Here is a 19,502-nt window from a genome sequence, read left to right on the forward strand (position 1 = left end):
AACAGTGAATGTTGATCATCCACAATCATTCAACTAAGGAAAACCATACCACAGTCATTCTATGCTTATAGTTTTGATATTTTGTTAAAAAGCATTTTTACATATGAAATTTTAATCTGAATGCGTGTAGTTTTGCTTTAATTTGCCAAAAGGAGATACTGAAAACTGAAGTAATTGTTAATTTTTAGAATATTTTCTTGAAAACTAGAGACTTTTATTTCTTTAAAGATTCCTGTAAGGTTAAGATAATAGGCTAAGGGGACATTGTAATAGGAATTTTAATACTACATGTCAATTTTAAACAGATTCAGTTGATGATTAACTAGGAAAAAGGAAATTAACACTCGTTTGTTTTTGCTATCATTTCTTCATTACACTTTCTTAGCACTTAATATGGTCACCTTGTTAGAATTAATATCTACATTCTCTTGATTCACTTATTGTTTTTTGATCATGTGTTGGTTTCTAAATTTATGTCAATTCGGTTTCGTAATTGACCAAGTTTTATTGTCAAACAAGGTTTTTAAAATTCTTATATGATTGCAACATCAAAATGCCAAAATGTAGGGTATTTTCTTTGGGGTTTTTTTCCTCAAAAATCTCAATCTGGATTTTTACACGTTTGCATACTTTTCCTTCTTCCTGTAGTATGTTTTCAAAATTTCTGAGTTAGGCTGGGTTACAGAGACTGATCCTTATTTGAAAATTGCTAACTAAGACAGGCTTAGTCTCAGTATTTAGTTGTATCACAGAATTGTATGTGACTGGATATATTGGATTGTGTAAGATATGGCAAAAAAACTATTATAGTGGGGGGAAGCTTGGAGGGGTATCGGTGGGAGGGGGTAAAGAGGAGCTGATATCAAGTTGTTGAAGAACAAAGAAAATGTTTTGAAACTGATTGTGGTAGCAATTGTACAATACTGCTTGATGTGATTGAGCTATGGAATGTTATGTATCTGTACCATAAAATGATTATAAAATCATGGTCAATGATAAAATGATTAATTAAAAAACAACAAAGAAACAGCAAGCAAGTATTACAAAGGATGTAAAACAAGCCTTCAGGAAAATAGAGGGATCTAATTTTTCTGAATGATGATTTTTCTTCTGTGGTCAAGAGTTATAGTCAGGCAAACCCACAGGGCAGTTCTACCCCATCTTCAGGGTTACTGTGAGTCAGAATCTACTCGATGACAATGAGTTTGGTTTGGGCATTTCCAGAGTTCTTTGTGTTTTGGTGTCATTAGAGTGAGACATGACCAGGCAGGAGGAACTCAGAGCCCGTTTTTGTTTTGTTTTGCCATTCTGTATGATTAGGTTGTTGAGAGAGGCAGGAAAGGAAGGGCACTGAGTGGGTTTCTGCCTACTGCCAGATGTGTCATTTTTTTCTCTCTACCCCAATAGGGCAAGGTAGAAGTGCCCCTGTGGGTTTCTAAGACTAACTCTTTACAGGAGGAGAAAGCCGAGTCTTCCTCCTGCGGAGCGGCTGGTGGTTTCTAACAACTGACCTTGAGGCTAGCGGCCCACTGTGGAACCACAACGCCACCAGGACTCTTATTCATTCTTTAGGACTGTGCTTTTTACTCCATGGACATGTCTTATCATACTCGCCGTGCTGTTTATTATGCTATATGAACATATGTATGTTTAAAACATATTAAGTATTTGGAAATTTGGGCCGTATTAACCCACAAAGAGCTTCTTTTAATTTTTTTGAAAACTTTTATTCAGTTGGGTGAAGGTTTACAGAGCAAATCACCAATATTACATTTAATTCATACACATTTTGCTTCATCTCATTCATTACAATCCCCTCAATGTAAAATCAGTTACCCCATCTCCTCCCTGGGTTAGCCTTCTTTTTTAAGTGGAAGATATACTAGCGTAAGAATTTGTCGTATGGATAATCCCACACTTTATTTGATCAGTTCTTAATAAATGGTTAGAGGCAGACTGCTGGTTTAAAATCCTGATTTTTACCAACTGGCTATTATACATAGGAATAATAATAGTTGTTACGTATGGAATTATTGAGGGTTGAATGAGCTAATTTCTGGGAAATACAGGCTCAAACAAGTTCTGTGTAAAGGCTACTGTTTCTTTTTTGTTGTTGTTTAACTTGAAATCGGGCTTCATTCTGCCATTTAGAATCTTGCTTGTTTTTCCCCTCTTCCGTAGAACTTTCTCTCTCCTTACCAGATCTCCAGGCTGCTACTTCTTACTCTCCTGAATGAAAGCAGGTATAAACATTTCTTATGCTTAACCTCAAATTACCTTTAACCAATTTAGAGAACTGACAAACTTCCATGAATTTAAGTGCCCTAGTATGAAAAGAGCAGACAACTGCCATCCCACTGTTATGGACTAAGAGGTCTTGGACTTTGGTTAGTATCTCTTGCTTTAAGGGTACCCAGTGAATGGTGACCAAGGACTACCTCTATTTATACTATTTTAATGTTCTCCTTGCTTGCTTATGACACATATTAATCTGGTAGGCATGATCCTGCCTTTGTAAATGAGTGTTATTGAAAGTTTTTTCCTGTCACCAACCCCCATCATTCTTGTAAATAGTGTCCAGTTACTTAAGACTTTATAATCTGTGCAAATCAGCAATTCATTTCTTGCGGTCTGAGGCCAACCTATACTTGGCTAATTTCCTTTTCTCAACAGTGTTTTAAATTCTATACCATTGACAAAATTAATAACATCATCAATAGAATTACTTTGTGCCCCAGGAGGAGGATTTTAAAGTTCTGTACCATAAAATGAAAATGAAGATATCTCTAAGGTGAACCAGAAACATATATAAATCATAGGTCTGTGAATAGATTTGGGGCTCACACTTAATTCTAGCCTCAATCTAAGAACAATTAGTTCTTATGACATATGGCCCTACTCGACACATGCTGTCATGAAGAGATTACTGAAGATAGCAGTGCTATAACAAAGTGTGATGAAAAAAGCAGACAGCTATCAGAAAGAAAAGTGTCTGAAGACTTTATAAAGACTTGAAATAAAAGAAGCCGCCATCTAAGTTTGGGGTCAACTAAGACCACGTGGAAGAAGCACATTAGCTTGTGTGAGCCAATGATTGTGGATAATAAAATTCAGATGCAAGGAAGGAATGGTATTGGAGCTTAACTTGTGAATACCTAGTTTGCAGAAGACTATAGATGACCATTTAGCCCACAAATTTGCAGGGTCCATACCTGGATTAAGCCTCCCATTAATTCCCTTTGACCATAGACCAGGGATGTGGTCTGTCTTACTAACAGAGAACATTATAGAAGTCAATTGTGGCAGATGTAGTAGTTAGGTTAAAATGTAATAATTTGATCTGCCCTTTGACCTATGGTATAGTCTCAGTTTTTAATATTTTCTGCTTTATTACTGTCATTATTATTATTATTGAGGTTTTTCTCTGTTTTGTCCAGTCATTATATGATTTTCTGTATCTGAAATCCAGGATAAGTAAATCTATTAGAGACAGTTAACTGGATTAATAATTGCCTTAGGCAAGGGAGGTTTAGGGGAAATGGGGAGCTAAAAACAACGAGTAAGAGTAGAAAATGCACTGAAATTTATTGTGGTAATGATTGCACAACTCTTCTTAATATGATTTAACAAACAAATTTGATGATATATGAAGCAATCTGCCAATAAAATTATTTTTTTATGTTTTTCTTAACATCTCTACTTACAAGCTAACTTTTTCTTCATTAATACTATGGCACTTTTAAATTTTGAATAGTATGTTTTCATTTTATCTGCTTATTGTATTCCTAAATAGATTTAGGCACCTGTAAAATTGTGACAGATTTGCATCATTGGAAACTGTGCCTTATAGGGTACATTTGATCTTAGCCCAAAGGCCAAAGCATAGTGGTTGCACACTGGTCAGCAGTTCAAAACCAAAAACGTTCCATGGGGAAAAAATGGAACTTTGTATACATTTTCCTCTCCACTCGTCATAAAGAACTATAATCTATATGGGATAAAAAAACAGAACACATGAAGTAGTAGTAGTACACAGAACTTTGTACAGTATTATGTACACACACAGGCCATAACTAACAATTTATGCAAAATTAATATTTTGATTCACTACCCATCTATTTACAATGTACTCTGTATTGTACATTTACTATGTACTTACATATCAGCAAACAAGAACATATATCATAAGTAGATGGCCCATGAGTTATGTTTAATAATGTAATCAATCTAAAAATCTGTAAGAAAATCCTTAATGTTTAGTTTTTAAAAATAAATTCCCAAGTATTGTAAATTCTAGAAGTGCTGTTCCCTTAGTCTTAGTTTGTACTGCTATATTAGAAATACCACAGGTGGATAACTTTTGCAAACAATTTTCTTACAGGGTAGGAAGCTAGAAGTCTAGATTCAGGGCATCAGCTCTAGCGCAAGTCTTAAATCTCTGTGGTCAATGGGAGAGAGTCCTTGTCTCCTTTCAAGTTCTGTGGACTTGGCAGTTTTTGGAGCTCTCAGTGTGTTGCCCTAGATCTGTAAGGTTCTCAGTACCAGGGACTGTTATGCTGGGTTGTCAAGAGAACAAAACCAGTGACACACTTTCATTCATTCATTCATTCATTCAGATAGATATAGATATAAACTGTTTCAGGTGTCTGTTAAAGCAGTGTTCCATTCTTCTGGTACCAAATTCTGTATTTGCAATCTAGTGCTGCTTATAACAGAAATACCACAACTGGATTGTTTTAACCAAGCAACTTCATTCTGTCACAGTTAGGAGATTAGAAGTCTAAATGCAAGATACCACCCCTCAGGGAAGTCTTTCCCTCTATATTTGCTCTCGGGGAAGGTGTTTGTTTTTCTTTCAGTATCTGTAAGCCCTCAGTTTCTTGGGGATCTTCATGTGTCTTGGTATCGGTCTTCCCCTTCCCCTTCCTCTAGGAGGTTCTCAGCACAGGGACTCTTAGTCCAAAGGACATATTCTAACATTTTATCACTTGAGTGTATGCCCAATTTTGAGTACAAGGTTTATTTTATTTTTATTCATTTTTATTGGTTTATAATTCACATATTACGAAGTCTATAGTGAGAATTCAATTTAAAGTTCATTCACATTAGGAATGGTCATGCAATCATTACCACAATCAGTTTCAAAACATTTTCTTCTTCTGCTTACTCATTGCCCCTTATTCTCTCCCCAAGTTCCCCTGCCATGTCCCTCGGTAATTATTAATCCAGCTACTAATTCTGTAGGTTTACCCAGTCTAGATTTCATATACTGAAGAAACATACAAAACACAAGAGACAAAAAAGCCGGTAACAATGACAAAACAGGTAAAAACTTCAGTTGAAAAGAGACCATGAAATACTAAAATCTGGAACAAATTCAAAATAAGTCAAAAGGAAGATCAAACGACAAGGTGTTACATTTTAACCTAACTACATCTTCCATAATCAGCTTTACAGTGTTCTCTAATAGCAAGGTTATTTACATCTCTGGATTATGGTCAAAGATTTCATCCTTATGGGGACCCTACAAATGGATTTTGGGCTTCTATTGTCTGTCCTCCATAGCCTTCTGCAAACTGGATGTTCAGAATTTAGACTGGTACCTTGCCTTCTCCAGATTTAGATTTTATTATTTAAAATCCTTAGATCACATAGGCTGGGGTGCCACTTCCATGTGGACTTAGTTTATGCCTCACTTAGATGACTGCTTGTTTTGAAATAAACCTGTAAGACCCCATGCAATATTCTAATACTCAGACACTATCTGCCTTCTTCACCACACTTTACCCTAGCACCCATGTCTTCAGTGACCTCTTCTTAAGAGTATTGAGTAGGGCTATAGCATAAGAAGGAATTGTTCTTGAATTGGGGCTAGGATTAAGTACAAGCCCAAAGTCTATTCATTTATCTGGTGTACATTTAACCCTGGTTCATTTTAGAGACTATTCTCATTTTAGGCCACAATATACGAATTGTTGACTTGTACAGATTGAAAGCTTAAGTGACGGGACACTATTTTACACAAATAATGGCAGAACCATGCCTGCTAGATTAACACAGGTCATAAGAAAGCAAAGAGAGCATGAAAATAGCAAATAAATGGTAGTCGAACGCAGGTTTTATTTTTATGCTTAGATCTTACTTTCTTATGTGATAAGAAAGTATATGGAAAGATAGAAAACCTTAAGTAAGTTTAAATGCAATGAACTAGTTACTCATTCTCTCACTAAATATCATGAATGTTGGATAGCTAAAACAGAAGGAAAAAATAATGAAGGTTGATGAGACTTTGTCTCCCAGATTCTTAGTATGTTATTTCAGAGGGATAAATCCCTGGAGAAAGACCACCATGTATATCATGATAGGCAAAGTGGAGGGTCAATGAAAAAATGGAAAAAACAAAAAAAGAGGAATTCCATCAAGATATATTGACACAGTGGCTGCAACAATGGGGTCAAACATCAATAATATTTGTTCTATTTACATAAACTCACTATGAGTCAGCACTGACTAGCGAGCAGTATTATGTATTATCATATGATAATATAAATACAATACATATCAAATGATAAATGTATTATCATTTTCCAGAGCTAATTATAGCACATTGCATGGTAAATAATTTACACAAAATAACAAGGCTAGTAAGTGGCAGAATAGTGTTAATACCAAACAATCTCCCTCTAGAATCTCTTCTTTTAACAAAAACATTTGCATATATTTCAGATGCTGCTCATTTTGTAATCGATTACCCAGGTGGTGTCGCCACATTTGTTTTTCTCTGAGTAAGAGTGAAATGTAGCGATTTTTTTCAAGCTATATATGCAGGTACTCTGTAGGTAATATATATCTATTTGCCCTTTAATGGTACCTTAAATTTGCTGTCTCTTTAAAAATTGAACCATTCCCCTACTTGTTACAGATTCTTCAACAAAATCACTTTCTGTTCATATGAAGCTTTTAAATCATTGAAAAGGCTTAAAGCCTTTTCTCGCACCAAAGTAAGATTAAATAAGAACCATATACCTCGTTTCTGACTTACCTATAAATTCTTGGAGACAAATGACTCTTGTTTGTAATCCGTGGACTGCCTGTATATGCAACCAAACCTACTGCCATCCAGTTGGTTCCTAGCTCATAGTTACGCCCTATGTAGGATTTCAGAGAGCAGACTGGTGAATTCAAACCACGTACCACCTTGTGTTTAACAGCCCTTTACTTCCCCTCAGTGCTATCAGGAATCCTTGTGTGTGCCTCATACTCTATTCAAAACAGTTTGAACTTAAACAACTTGCTAAGAAAATTAACTCATTTTTAATATGAACCAGAGCTTTTATATATACTTAGTTTATTAAATTCATTTAACCATGAAGTTGACAGAACTGTCATATTTGTAATTGAACAAATGTCTTCACATGGCCATTTATTACTGATAATTTCTCCCTATATGCATTCAAGAAAAATTTAAGGTAAAATATGTCAGATAATATTTGGGACTATTAGTTCTCTTTCCACATGTGGCTCAATAAACTGATGAAATTTAATCATATTTTTAGTCAGCAAGTCATATTTCTCTTAGTGTGCTGCATGTGTTAGCTTTCTTTTTTTGTTTTTTTTTGTGTGTGTGTTAGCTTTCAATTCCTACCTAGTTTCTCAAGTGTACAGTATAAATGCTCAGGAGAACATTTTGAACAATTTGTCACAAAGTCGAACTTCATATATAATAATGTATTTTTGTGGCAATGTTTTTGGCATTTATCTTTGATTTATATGGTTGTTGTTAGGTATAGTCGAGTCAGTTCAGACTCCTAGTGACCCTCTGTACAACAGAACAAAACATCATTGGTCCAATACCATCCTCTCAATCGTTCTTATGCATGAGCTCATGGCTGTAGCCACTGAGTCAATCCAACCCTTTGAGGACCTTCCTCCTCTTCACTGTCCCTCCTCTTTACCAAATATGATGTCCTTCTCTAGAGACTGGTCTCTCCTGATAACATGTCCAAACTATGCAGGAAGTCTGACCATTCTAGCCTGTAAGGAGTATTCTGGTTGCACATCTTCTCAGACAGATTTGTTTGTCTTATCAGCCCATGGTACTTGCACTGTTCTTTGCCAAAATTCTAGTTCAAATGCATTTATTTTTCTTCGGTCTTCTTATTCAGTGATCAGCTTTCACATGCATATGAAGTGATTGAAAATACTGTGGTTTAGATCAGGTCCACCTTAGTCTTCGTCCTTACTTCTCAGTACTCTACAGAGATCTTGTGTAGCAGATTTATCTAGGGCAACACATCTTTTGATCTCCTAACTGCTGCTTCCATGAGCATTGATTATGGATACAAGCAAGGTGAAATCATTGACAGCTTCAATCTTTTCTCCATTTATCATGATGTTACCTATTGGTTCAGCTGTGCGGATTTTTGTTTACTTTACATTGAGTTGTAATCCATACTGAAGGCTGTAATCCTTGATGTTCATCAACAATTGCTTCAAGTCCTCCTCACTTTAAGCAAGCAAGGTGGTGTTATTTGCATATCACAGGTTATAAACCTTCCTCTAATCCTGATGCTAAGTTCTTCTTCATATAAGCCAGCTTCTCTGATTATGTATGTGCTCATAATTTATATTTAAACATTTCACAAGTGTATTTATATATAAAATAAATAAGCTGATTTGATGTTAAATAATTTGGGTTTGGGGGAAGGATATGTTTCCTACACTAGATAGATGTAAGAATAAAGTTAAAATTCAGAAATATTAAATGAAAATACTGGAGAAAACTTTTTTTCCCCCTCAAAGAAAATGAAGAAACAAATAATTCCATGTGTCTGAAAGTCTTTGATGTCAAATTACTCATAACATAAGAAATAAGACTTAATTCTGAATTCTGTCATATCTTCAACATACCCTCATGTGCAACGCTCAGGTATTGGGCATCATTTAGGAAATATTACTCTAATACCACTATTCTTCCTTTGTTTTCTGTTTCTAAGCTTTCATAGTAGCCACCTTCCTATAATTTGTCAGTTCCCTTTAAATATAATCATCTGCTTATGTATTTGTCTTCTGCAGTAAGTTGCAAGCTCTCTGAGACCTTTGTCTTTCTAGCCTTTAACTCAGTGAACAAAATATCACAAATGTCTTTTTCTTCCAAGTAGAATGTACTGGCTGTAATTTAATTTTAACCCATCTTTTACTGTCTTCATGATTACTTCTCTATATTCTTTCCTTGGGACATTTCGAGTATGTTGTTTAATTACTTTAATGCAGAAATTCTCAAATTGATATTTTCATTTTCAAAACTCCAGATTTGCATATCTAATTGGTCCCTGGATTTAAGACACAGATAGGTGTGAAGACACTTAAAATTTCAGCATATCCAAAGCAAAAAATAATTTTATCTCCCTAACTTGCTCTTTGTATCTGTGATGCTTATCACTAATGTGGCTTCTTCCTGCCCTGCAACACCCCCCCCCCACACACACACACACATGCACTCTTCAAATCTCTTATTAAACTGTACATATTTTCTTCTATGTTTCTTTTAATTTAGCCCCATTTTATATAGCTGCTATTGCCAACTTCAGCCTCTTCTCACCTTATTGCTTCTTGTAATCTTTCTGAAATATCATTCTAGTAAAATAGTTATCTTCTTAAAATCTATGACTTGCCGTTTTAAAGCATTATTTTCATGGAATTCTGAAACATTTTATCTCACTACTCCCTTCCATTCAAGTGAGTATAACGGGTTGCATTACTATGTGAAGTAGAAAGTAGGCTGAAAACCATCAGTCTGTAATAACAAGTTTAGTCACCTTTTCATTATATTCAGGTCTTTTGCCTAGATTTATAGTTAAACTTTTAACCACCTGTCCTTATCCTGCTTGTTTCTTTGTTGTTTGTTGTTTTTTAGCTTAAAGATTGTATACCACGAATGCCTTTGCTCAAATTCCATTTTCGTGTTAATTTTCCATGAAGCATGCCCTGCAGCTCAGTGAACTATTTAATATGGTTCTTGTAGCCATATCTTTGTTATTCCCACCAAGAGTTGCGTGCAACCATATAGATTGTGGATGTCCTCTCTTCCTGGTGGATCTGGATAAGAGGAACTGGAAGGAAGATTCTGATAAGATTATATGTTTCAATTATGGTGGTTATTAACAGGGTTCATTGTGATTATAAAGACTTAGAACTCTAACATGAAGATTGGTCATTGTTGTCATCCTCCCGGGAATAAAATGGGCCATCTCGGAAGCAGGAATGGGGTTTTTCATTGCCATGAAGAAAAAAGACTCAGAAGTGGAGGTGTCTGTTGGATCCCCAAACACCTTTGAATTGAACCTTTTAGATCTAGAAACCAAAAACTGTGACACCAGAGAAGAGGCAGAGGAGTGGCAGTGACAGAACCAAGAGCCAGAGCCAGGAGGCTTGCTTGCCCACGGGCTGCCAGCAGGCACTTAATTGGGAGAGCTAGATTTGCTGATCCCCGAAACGGAAGCTGACGACCATCAGATTTATGATCGAGTAGTATACCCTTTGCTGGAAGAAGATGGGAGCCAGGAGCTAAGTGACTGAGAAACCGAAGATCAGAGAGAAAAGCCTGCCTACAGGCATGGCTGGGAAGACGCTGTCCTGACTGGACAAATCGTATCCTGAGCATTCCTAACCTTGAATTCTAATCTGTTATCTTCCTAATAAGCCCCACAATCATGAATATTTTCTATGAGTTTGGTGTGACCATTACAATGAATTATTGAACTCGTGGCTTATTATTGTGACTCTTATAGAAGGGGCTTCCAAAGGTTCATGGAAATTTTTCGTTATCTTAAAATTGAGTTTTTAACCAAAATTTTGAAGTCCCTACCTGTGATTTTTGAAAATAATTATAGACAAGCCTCCTAATTAATAATGTGATGTTAATTTTTTTCTATTTTCCTAACACTTTGCAGTACTACCATAGTGACCCTGTGTATGTCGTGCTAGAACTGTGCTCCCCATAAAATTTTCAGTGACTGATTTTTCTGAAGTAGGTCACCAGACCTTTGTCCTGAGGTGCTCCTAGGCAGACGCAGACCTCCAGCCTTTTGCTTAGCAACCAAAAACCTTAACCATTTCACCACCCATTGGCTGAATGTAATATGAAGAGTAACATGACATGGGAATTTTAGAAAGAAAAACTCTTCATAATGCTAGCATATGTTAGTATTTTTATAGTTTTATAGATTAAAACCGAGGTCTTTGAATGTGTATGCTCTTTTAAAATAATAACATCCATATCACATAACGTACTTATAAATTAAAATAATTTGTTTTCTTTTAGTGCTTATCTTGTTCATTTATAAGAAATTGGCTGCTGAAATCCAAGTTTAAGATAGCTATAGTTTGCTATTCATTCCAAATAAAAATGGTATTTCATGGAAAAAGTTGCTAATTCAGCCTTCAAACCCATCACTTAAGAACGTTTCTTCAAGATCACCATCATACATAACTATGCAGCAGAAGTACTTTATACTTCTCATCTTATTCCATAGAATATTAAAAAGATATGTACCCCAGGATCAATATTTAATAAAATTTCTAATTTTTACTGCATTGCTAGGGGCATAATAAGTAAAAATTGTTTTAAAACAAAGAAAAAAAACTTGCTTATTTGTGCAAAGGCATCAACAGTTCTACCACAAGTACTTGTCAACATAGTGAATAGGAGAATTAGTATCTCAGAACTGTTTTGAAAATAATGTTTACTAAAAAAAAAAAGAAAATAATGTTTACTCATTATCTTTTTGGAAGGGCCACAACAGAGCACTTTTGGAAACCATTGCTCTAAGGGACATTATTGGTACTTACTTAAAATGTCTTGATTGTTTTCTTTTGAGTTTGTACTTGTTTGCCTAATTTGGTTGTCATCAAGAATTTGGTCACATCCAATACTGTTGTGTATATATCTAAGTAAGGACTCTAATAATTTAGTTAGTCCTGGTGGCATAGTATTTAACATTTGGACTTCTAACTGCATGGTCAACAGTTCAAAACTAGCTGTTGCTCCAAGGGAGAAAGGTGGGGCCTTCTACTCCTGTGAAGAGTTATGTCTTTGGAAACTGGGGTGGGCATTTCTACGCTGTCCTACCGGGTCACTGTGAGTTGGCATCAACTTGATGGCAATGAATTTGGATTTCAAGATAGCAACAAACTAACTTGTTGTGAATATTTATTGACATTGTAAATACTACAAAGTAGGGATTTTATTCTCGATTTATTTGTCGTGTTAATTCAAAATGTTCTAATTATGCTCTTCACTTTGGTTTTAGGCATGCATTGATGACAATGTTGATATGGTGAAGTTTCTCGTAGAAAATGGAGCAAATATTAATCAACCTGATAATGAAGGCTGGATACCACTACATGCAGCTGCTTCCTGTGGATATCTTGATATTGCAGAGTAAGCCATTTCTGAATTTATGTTTTATCTAAATACTCTTTAAAGACCTGAAATTTTATAGTTGTGTTTAAGATAAAATGAGTGAATGCTTACATTAACATAAAGCATGAACGTCATTATTTCTAGGAAAGAGAATGATGGTTCCACCCAGTGTCAGATCTTCTTGTCCTTCCGTTGACCTTTAGTACTTTGTGTCTTAATATATATAGTTGCATGATTTGCTTTTTTTCATCCCATTTCTTGTTCTTTGAGGATAACCAGAACATTGTCAAATGATTCAGTATTAGTATTTAGCAATCTATTCTTATTTCTACATAATCATACATTAAGAGAAATTAACAATCGATCCCTATGGGTTACTCTGCTATAGGGAGAATATGATACAGAATTCATTGTCCAGTTTTGTGTTTTCCAAAATTGTTTCCTAAAAATATATTTTTTTATAATATTTAGTGAAAACAGATCATTGTATTTTTAGCTACCTCTAATTGGTAGTGTATTCATTTTTCAGGACTGCCATATTTAATTGCCCCCCAAAACAGAAATTTACTCTGTCGTAGGTTAGGAGGCCAAAACTCCAAAATCAAGTTGTTGGCGAAGTTGTGCTCTCTTTAAGGGCTTAGGAAGTCTTGCCCGTTTCATCCATTTTCTGGGGTCTCCCTGCAGTCCTTATTGTTCTTTCCTTGTAGTTACCTCACTCCGATTTCCGCCTCCATCTTTACAAGGCTTACTGCTTACTCTGTATGTCCTCCTCTCTTTACCCTATTTCATTTCCAGCTGCCACCAATTGCAGTACATTTTTGGGTAACTTATTTCCTCCTTCCGGGCCCCGATTTATTTATTATTTATTGTAATTTGAAATAAAGTGGTCCTTTGACCATTGCCCAACAGTGGTTGTTCAGAATAACCGTTTCTCAAGTTCCTTAACCTCCTTCCTGTACTTTTCATGCTCAACAGGCTTGTATCTCTATTCCCTTTTGAAAATAGAAAATGTCTATCTACCCTTAAAGAAGATTTAGTCAAACTTTTTATGCTTCCATTTCTTCCTCTTTAATTGGGAATAGTATTTCCTAGGGTTTTTGTGATGATTGGGTAAAATAATTGAGCAAGTATAGTACTTGGCACATAGAAAATACTTAATGGTTATTAACTTTATGACCATTACCTTTTTTTATTGTAAAACCCCAATCTGTTTCTTAAGATCTTTTGTTTGTTTGTTCCCTTTTTTATTCATGCCTCTGAATTTGAGAAAGTAAAGTGTTTTTCCCCCAGAAAAGTTTTCACCCATAGACTTCACTGATAATCCATTGTGTCATTTGTGTTTTGGGTGACCAGTAACAGAACATCCAATTTAAAGTGAATTTAAGAGCAAGGGCCACCACTTGTCTATCAGTTTGTTGTACTGTGGTGGCTTGTGTATTGCTGTGATGCTGGAAGCTATGTCACTGGTATTCTTTCTATCTTATCTTGATTCTTCCTACATCATTCAATATTTTGCTCGTATAATCGTTCAAGATTACAACTCAAGGCTTGAATTTTTACTTGAGTTCTTTCAGTTTAAGATACACTGAATGGGTTCTTCTGTTTTGGTTTTCTAATCCTAGGTCTTGCACATTTCTTTATAGTCTTTGGCTTTGTCTCCTTGACCTGCCCTTGGAAATTTCTGTTCAGCTTTTTTACCTCATCATGTCTTCCATATGTCTTAACTACTACAATGCAATTAAGAACAATACAATTAAGACATCCACAGTGATCCTTCCTTCTGTGTGTCTGTCCATCTTTTTTATGCCCTTTGCTTTCTGCATGAATGATGTTTTTGATTTCATCCCCACAGCACATCAGGTCTTCTGTCATTCGTGTCAATGCAGCAAATCTGTTCTTGAGATGTTCTTGAAATTCAGGTGGTATGTACTTGAAGTCACATTTTGACTCTTGTGAATTTGTTTTAATTAACTTCAACCTGGACATACCTATGATCAATTGATGATCTGTTTCACAGCCAGGCCATGACCTGGTTTTAGCTGCTAATTGAGCTGCTCCATTATCTCTTCCCACATATATATATAGTCAGTTTGTTTCTGTGTATTTGATCTGAAGAAGTCCATGTGTTGTCAAAAACTTACTAGGAACAAGTCATTGGTGTTGCAAAATTTTATCATGCAATCTCCAGCTTGTTTTATCAACAAGTCCATATTTTCTAACTACTATTCTTTCCTCTGTTTCCAATTTTAGTATTCCAATCACCAATAATTATCAGTTCATCTTGAATACATGTTTAATCAATTTCTGCCTGAGGACATTGGTCAAGTTCTTCAATTTCATCATCACTAGCTTTAGTGGTTGGTGCATTAATTTGAATAATCATATTGATTAGATTTCCTTGAATGTGGTTGGGTATAATGATATCACAGACAGCATTGTACTTCAAGGTAGGTTTTTGAAATGTCATTTTTTACAGTGAATATGATGCCATTCTTCTTGATCATGTCCTTCTGGCACAGTAAACCATATGATTCTCTGATTCAGAAGGGCCCATTTCAGCTCACTAGCACCTAGAATATAAATCTTTATGCATTCCATCTCATTTTTTATGACTTCCAATTTTCCTAGATTCATATTTCATATATTCCAAGTTCCAATCTTAATAGATTTTTGCAGCTGTTTCTTCTCATTTTGAGTTGTGCCCCATCAGCAAGTGAAAAAGCCCAAAGGCTCCACTCCCACAGGCATTACTCCATTCATATCACCATGTTTGACTCTACTTTGAAAAATCAGTTCCTCCTCAGTCACATATGGAGTGCCCTCACACCTGTATTATCGTTGACAATGTTCTGCTTCCATTCATTAAGCCTTCAGTGTCTGGCAATGTTTTGAAGCTATGCATAAGGTTCTCAGAGACTGCTTTTTGTGAAGTGGGGAATCAAGTCCTTCGTCATTGTCTGTTCTTAGTCTACCGGTAGAAGCTCCACTGAAATCTGTTACCTTTGGGTGACAAGGCTATCATTTGAAATACCAGTGACATAGCTTCCAACATCATAGCAACAAACAAACCACAACAGTGCAACAAACTGACAGACAGCTGTGTTATTGACTATGCAAATGCATTTGTGTGTATCATAAACTATGGATAACCTTTAGAAGAATGAGAATTCCAGAATACTTCATTGTACTCATGCAGAACTTGTACATGCATCAAGAGGTAGTTGTGAGAACAGAACAAGGAAATACTGCATGGTTTCAAATCAGGAAAGGTGTGTATCATGCTTGTGTCCCCACACCATACTTGTTCAACCTGTTATGTTGAGCAGATAATCAGAGAAGCTGGATTATATGAAGATGAACGTAACATCAGAATTGGAGGAAGCCTAATTAATACCAGTAATATGGGATATACAGATGACGCAAGCTTGCTTGCTTAAGGTGAGAAGAATTTGAAGCACTTGCTGATGAAAATCAGGGATTGCAGTCTTCAGTATGGACTAGAAAGCAATGTAAAGAAGACCAAAATCCTCACAACTGGAACAATAAGTAATATCACGTATAAAGTAAATATAAGTAATAAAATGGAGAAAGGTCGAAATTATCAAGGATTTTGTCTTGCTTGGATCCACAGTCAGTGCTCATGGAAGCAGCAGTCAGATCATCAAAAGATATGCTACCCTAGATATATCTGCTGCAAAAGCCTTCTTAAGAGTTTTGAAAAGCCAGGATGTTACTTTGACGAATAGAATACCCTTGATCCAAGCAATGGTATTTTCCATAGCCTATATGCTTGTGAAAATTGGAAACTGAATAAAGAAGACCAAAGAAAAACCAATGCCTTTGAATCATGGTGCTGGAGAAGAATATTGAAAGCACCATGGACTACTGAAAGGACAAATTGGTCTGTTTTGGAATAAGTACAGTTTGAGTGCTCCTTAGAATTAAGGATGGTGACACTTTGTCTTACGTACCTTGAACATATTGTCAGGAAAAACAAATCCCTGGAGAAGGATATCATGCTTAGTAAAGTGGAGGGGTAGCAAAAAAGAGGAAGGCCCTCAATGAAGTGGATTGAAATAGGGTCTGAAACAATGGGTTCAGGCTTGGAAACAATTGTGATGTTGCCACAGGATATTGTGCAATGTTTCATTCTGTCGTGCATAGGCTCACTATGAGTAGTAACTCACTTGCTGGCACTTAATAGCATGGGCAAAACATTGAATGGTGCAGCAAGTATCCAAAGAAGATGGTAAAAATACTAAGTCACTGTTCCAAAACGAGCTAGTTGGCATTCTACCATTTCAGGGGTTGACATATGAGCAAGAACCAATGGTGTTGAAAGAAGTTCATACTGTACTAAATGCATTAGCCAAAAACGAGGCTTCGAGAATTGATGTTTCAACAATTGAAATGTATCTACAAGATGTTGAAACACTGGAAGCACTTATCTATACCAAGAAATTTGGAAGATGGTTACTTGGCCAGTTGACTGGAAGAGATCCATAGTTGTACCCATTCAAAAGAAAGGTGGCCCTGAAAAATGCTCAAATAAAGAACAATATTATTAATATCACATGCAAGAAAAATTTTACTGAAGATCATCCAACAATGATTGTAGCAGTCCTTTTACAGGGAGTTACCAGATTCAGGCTGTATTCAGAAGAGGACTTGGGTCAAGGGATATCATTGTTAATGTCAAATGGATCTTGTCTTAAAGCAAAGAATACTAGAAAGATGTTTTCCAAAGCATTCTAAATATAGATTATAACAAAAAGCTATGAATCCCTCGAAAAGGAGAGGAATTCCAGAACACTTGATGGCAATCATGCCAAACTTGAACACATAATCAAGAGGTGGTTTTGCCAGCAGAACAAGGGAATACTGCATGGTTTAAACTCAGGAAAGGTGTGCATCAGGGTTGTATCCTCTATACAATCTGTATATATGCTGAGCAAGCGATCAGAGAATCCTGCTTATATAAAAAGAATGAGGACTGGAGGAAAGATTATTAACTGTGTGATACACAGATGACAAGACCTTGCTTTCTGTTAATGAGGAGGACTTGGAGCACTTCCTGATAAAGATCAAGGATTTCTGGCTTCATTCAATATGGATTACAACTCAATTTGAAGAAAACTAAATCATCACAACTGCATCAATAGGTAGCATCATGATAAATAGAGATAAGTTTTAAATTGACAAGGTTTTAATCTTGCTAAGATTTACAATTAAATGCTCATGGACACAGCACTGAACAGATGAAAGAGCACATTGCAGTAGATATGCCTGCTGCTGCACAGAACCTCTTTAGAATGTTCATAAGCAAGGATCTTACTTTGAGGACTGAGGTATGCCTGACCCAAGCCATGGTATTTTCAGTCACCTCATATATATGTGAATGTTGGACACTGAATAAGGAAGACTGAAGGAAGAATCAGTGCATTTGAGTTGCAGTGCTGGTGAAAAATATTAAAAGTGCCAAAGTCTGCGAACAGAATAAGCAGCTCTGTTCTGGAAGAATTACATCCAAAGTGCTCCATAGAGGCAAGGACAGCACGACTTCATTTTACATGCTGTGGACATATTGTCTGGAGAAACCATGCCCTGCAAAAGGGCATCGGTAAATTAGAGAGGTATCAAAAAAGAGGAAAGAGGGGGGGAAAAAAGGAAAATTAGCGGATTCCGGGAACCCAAGAGGCAAGCAAATTTTGGGAATAATGAGGGCAACAAATGTATAGATGTGCTACACAATTGATCTATGTATTGTGATGAATTGTATGAGCCCCAATAAATTGATTTAAAAAAAAAAGGAGGAAAGCCCTACATGAGATTGATTGAGACAGTGGCTGCCACAGTGGGCTTAAGTCTATGAACAGTTGTGAAGATGGCTCAGGACCTGGCAAGGTTCTGTCCTCCATGGGATTGTCCTGTCTTGAAATGGACTCTCTGGCACCTAACAACAACAACAACAACAAGAAAGGGCACTTGTTTGCAAGATAATGCGTACGAGTAAAAGCATGAGTGTTGTTAAGTTTCTTGGTGATGTCCTCAAGCGTCGGTGCTTTTCTAGATTTTTTTCTTCTACTTTTCCTAGATACCAGCTTTATTCTTAACCTTGCCACCTCAGGATCATAAGATGCTTGCCTCATCTTACAGAATTGTGTATGAATTGTTGAATAGAAAACTGATTATCCATGTTTACTTGTGCTTTGTTAACTATACAATGACATCTGACTGTAGAACTCAACAAACTTAGAATAGCATCAAGAATAATAGGAATTTCAGAACACTTCCTTGTTCTTGTGAGGCACCTCTTCATGGGCCAACAGACCATCTTTCAAGGATGGACATTTCTGCACAAGACCTTTTAAAAGTGTAGAAAAGCAGGGGTGGTACTTTGAGTACTAAGGTAGGCCTGACCCAAGCCATAGCCTTTTCAGTTGTCTCTTAAGCACATGAAAGTTTGACACTGAATAAGGAAGACCAAAGAAAAAGGGATGCATTTGAATTTATGTTGCTGGCAAAAAATATTGAAATTACCATGGACTACCTGAAGAACTAACATCTGTCTTGGAAGGAAGATCCTTTAAAGCAGTGGTTCTCAAGCTCCTAATGCCCCGACCCTTTAATACAGTTCCTCATGTTGCAACTTCATAACTGTAATTTTGCTACTGTTATGAATCGGGCAACCCTTGTGAAAGGGTCTTTAACCGCCCCCACAGGGGTCATGACCCCCACACAGGTTGAGAATCACTGTTTAAAGCAAATATCTCACGTATTTTGGATATGTTATCAGGAGATAGCAATCCCTTGAAAGGGATGTCATGCTTGGTGAAATGTAAGGGGCAGCGAAAAAGAGGAAGATGCTTGACTAAATGGATTGATCCAGTGGCTGCAGCATTGGGCTTGAACAGAGCAGTTATGAGGATGGGCCAGGTAGTGTTTCGTTCTATTGTACATGGGGTCGCTGTGCTGTGAGGATGGACCGAGCAGTGTTTCATTGTATTATACATAGTATCGCTGTGCTGTGAGGATGGACCAAGCAGTGTTTCGTTCTATTGTACATAGGGTCACTGTG

At 36.4% G+C, this 19,502-nt stretch overlaps 1 protein-coding gene across 7 annotated transcripts in view; it reads left to right on the forward strand.

Moving 5' to 3' along the window:
* Positions 1–19,502, forward strand: part of PPP1R12A (protein phosphatase 1 regulatory subunit 12A) — a 180,446-nt gene that overhangs the window by 58,654 nt on the left and 102,290 nt on the right. For all 7 annotated transcript variants that reach the window (XM_045289240.1, XM_045289257.1, XM_045289252.1 and 4 more), the window contains exon 2: positions 12,312–12,442. In XM_045289240.1, the coding sequence (XP_045145175.1) occupies positions 12,312–12,442 (131 nt within the window). The remainder of the gene's footprint in view (positions 1–12,311; positions 12,443–19,502) is intronic.

Source organism: Echinops telfairi, unplaced genomic scaffold (genome assembly GCF_000313985.2).
Source record: "Echinops telfairi isolate 266 unplaced genomic scaffold, ASM31398v2 ScPeMD7_2;HRSCAF=8, whole genome shotgun sequence".
NCBI lineage: Eukaryota > Metazoa > Chordata > Mammalia > Afrosoricida > Tenrecidae > Echinops > Echinops telfairi.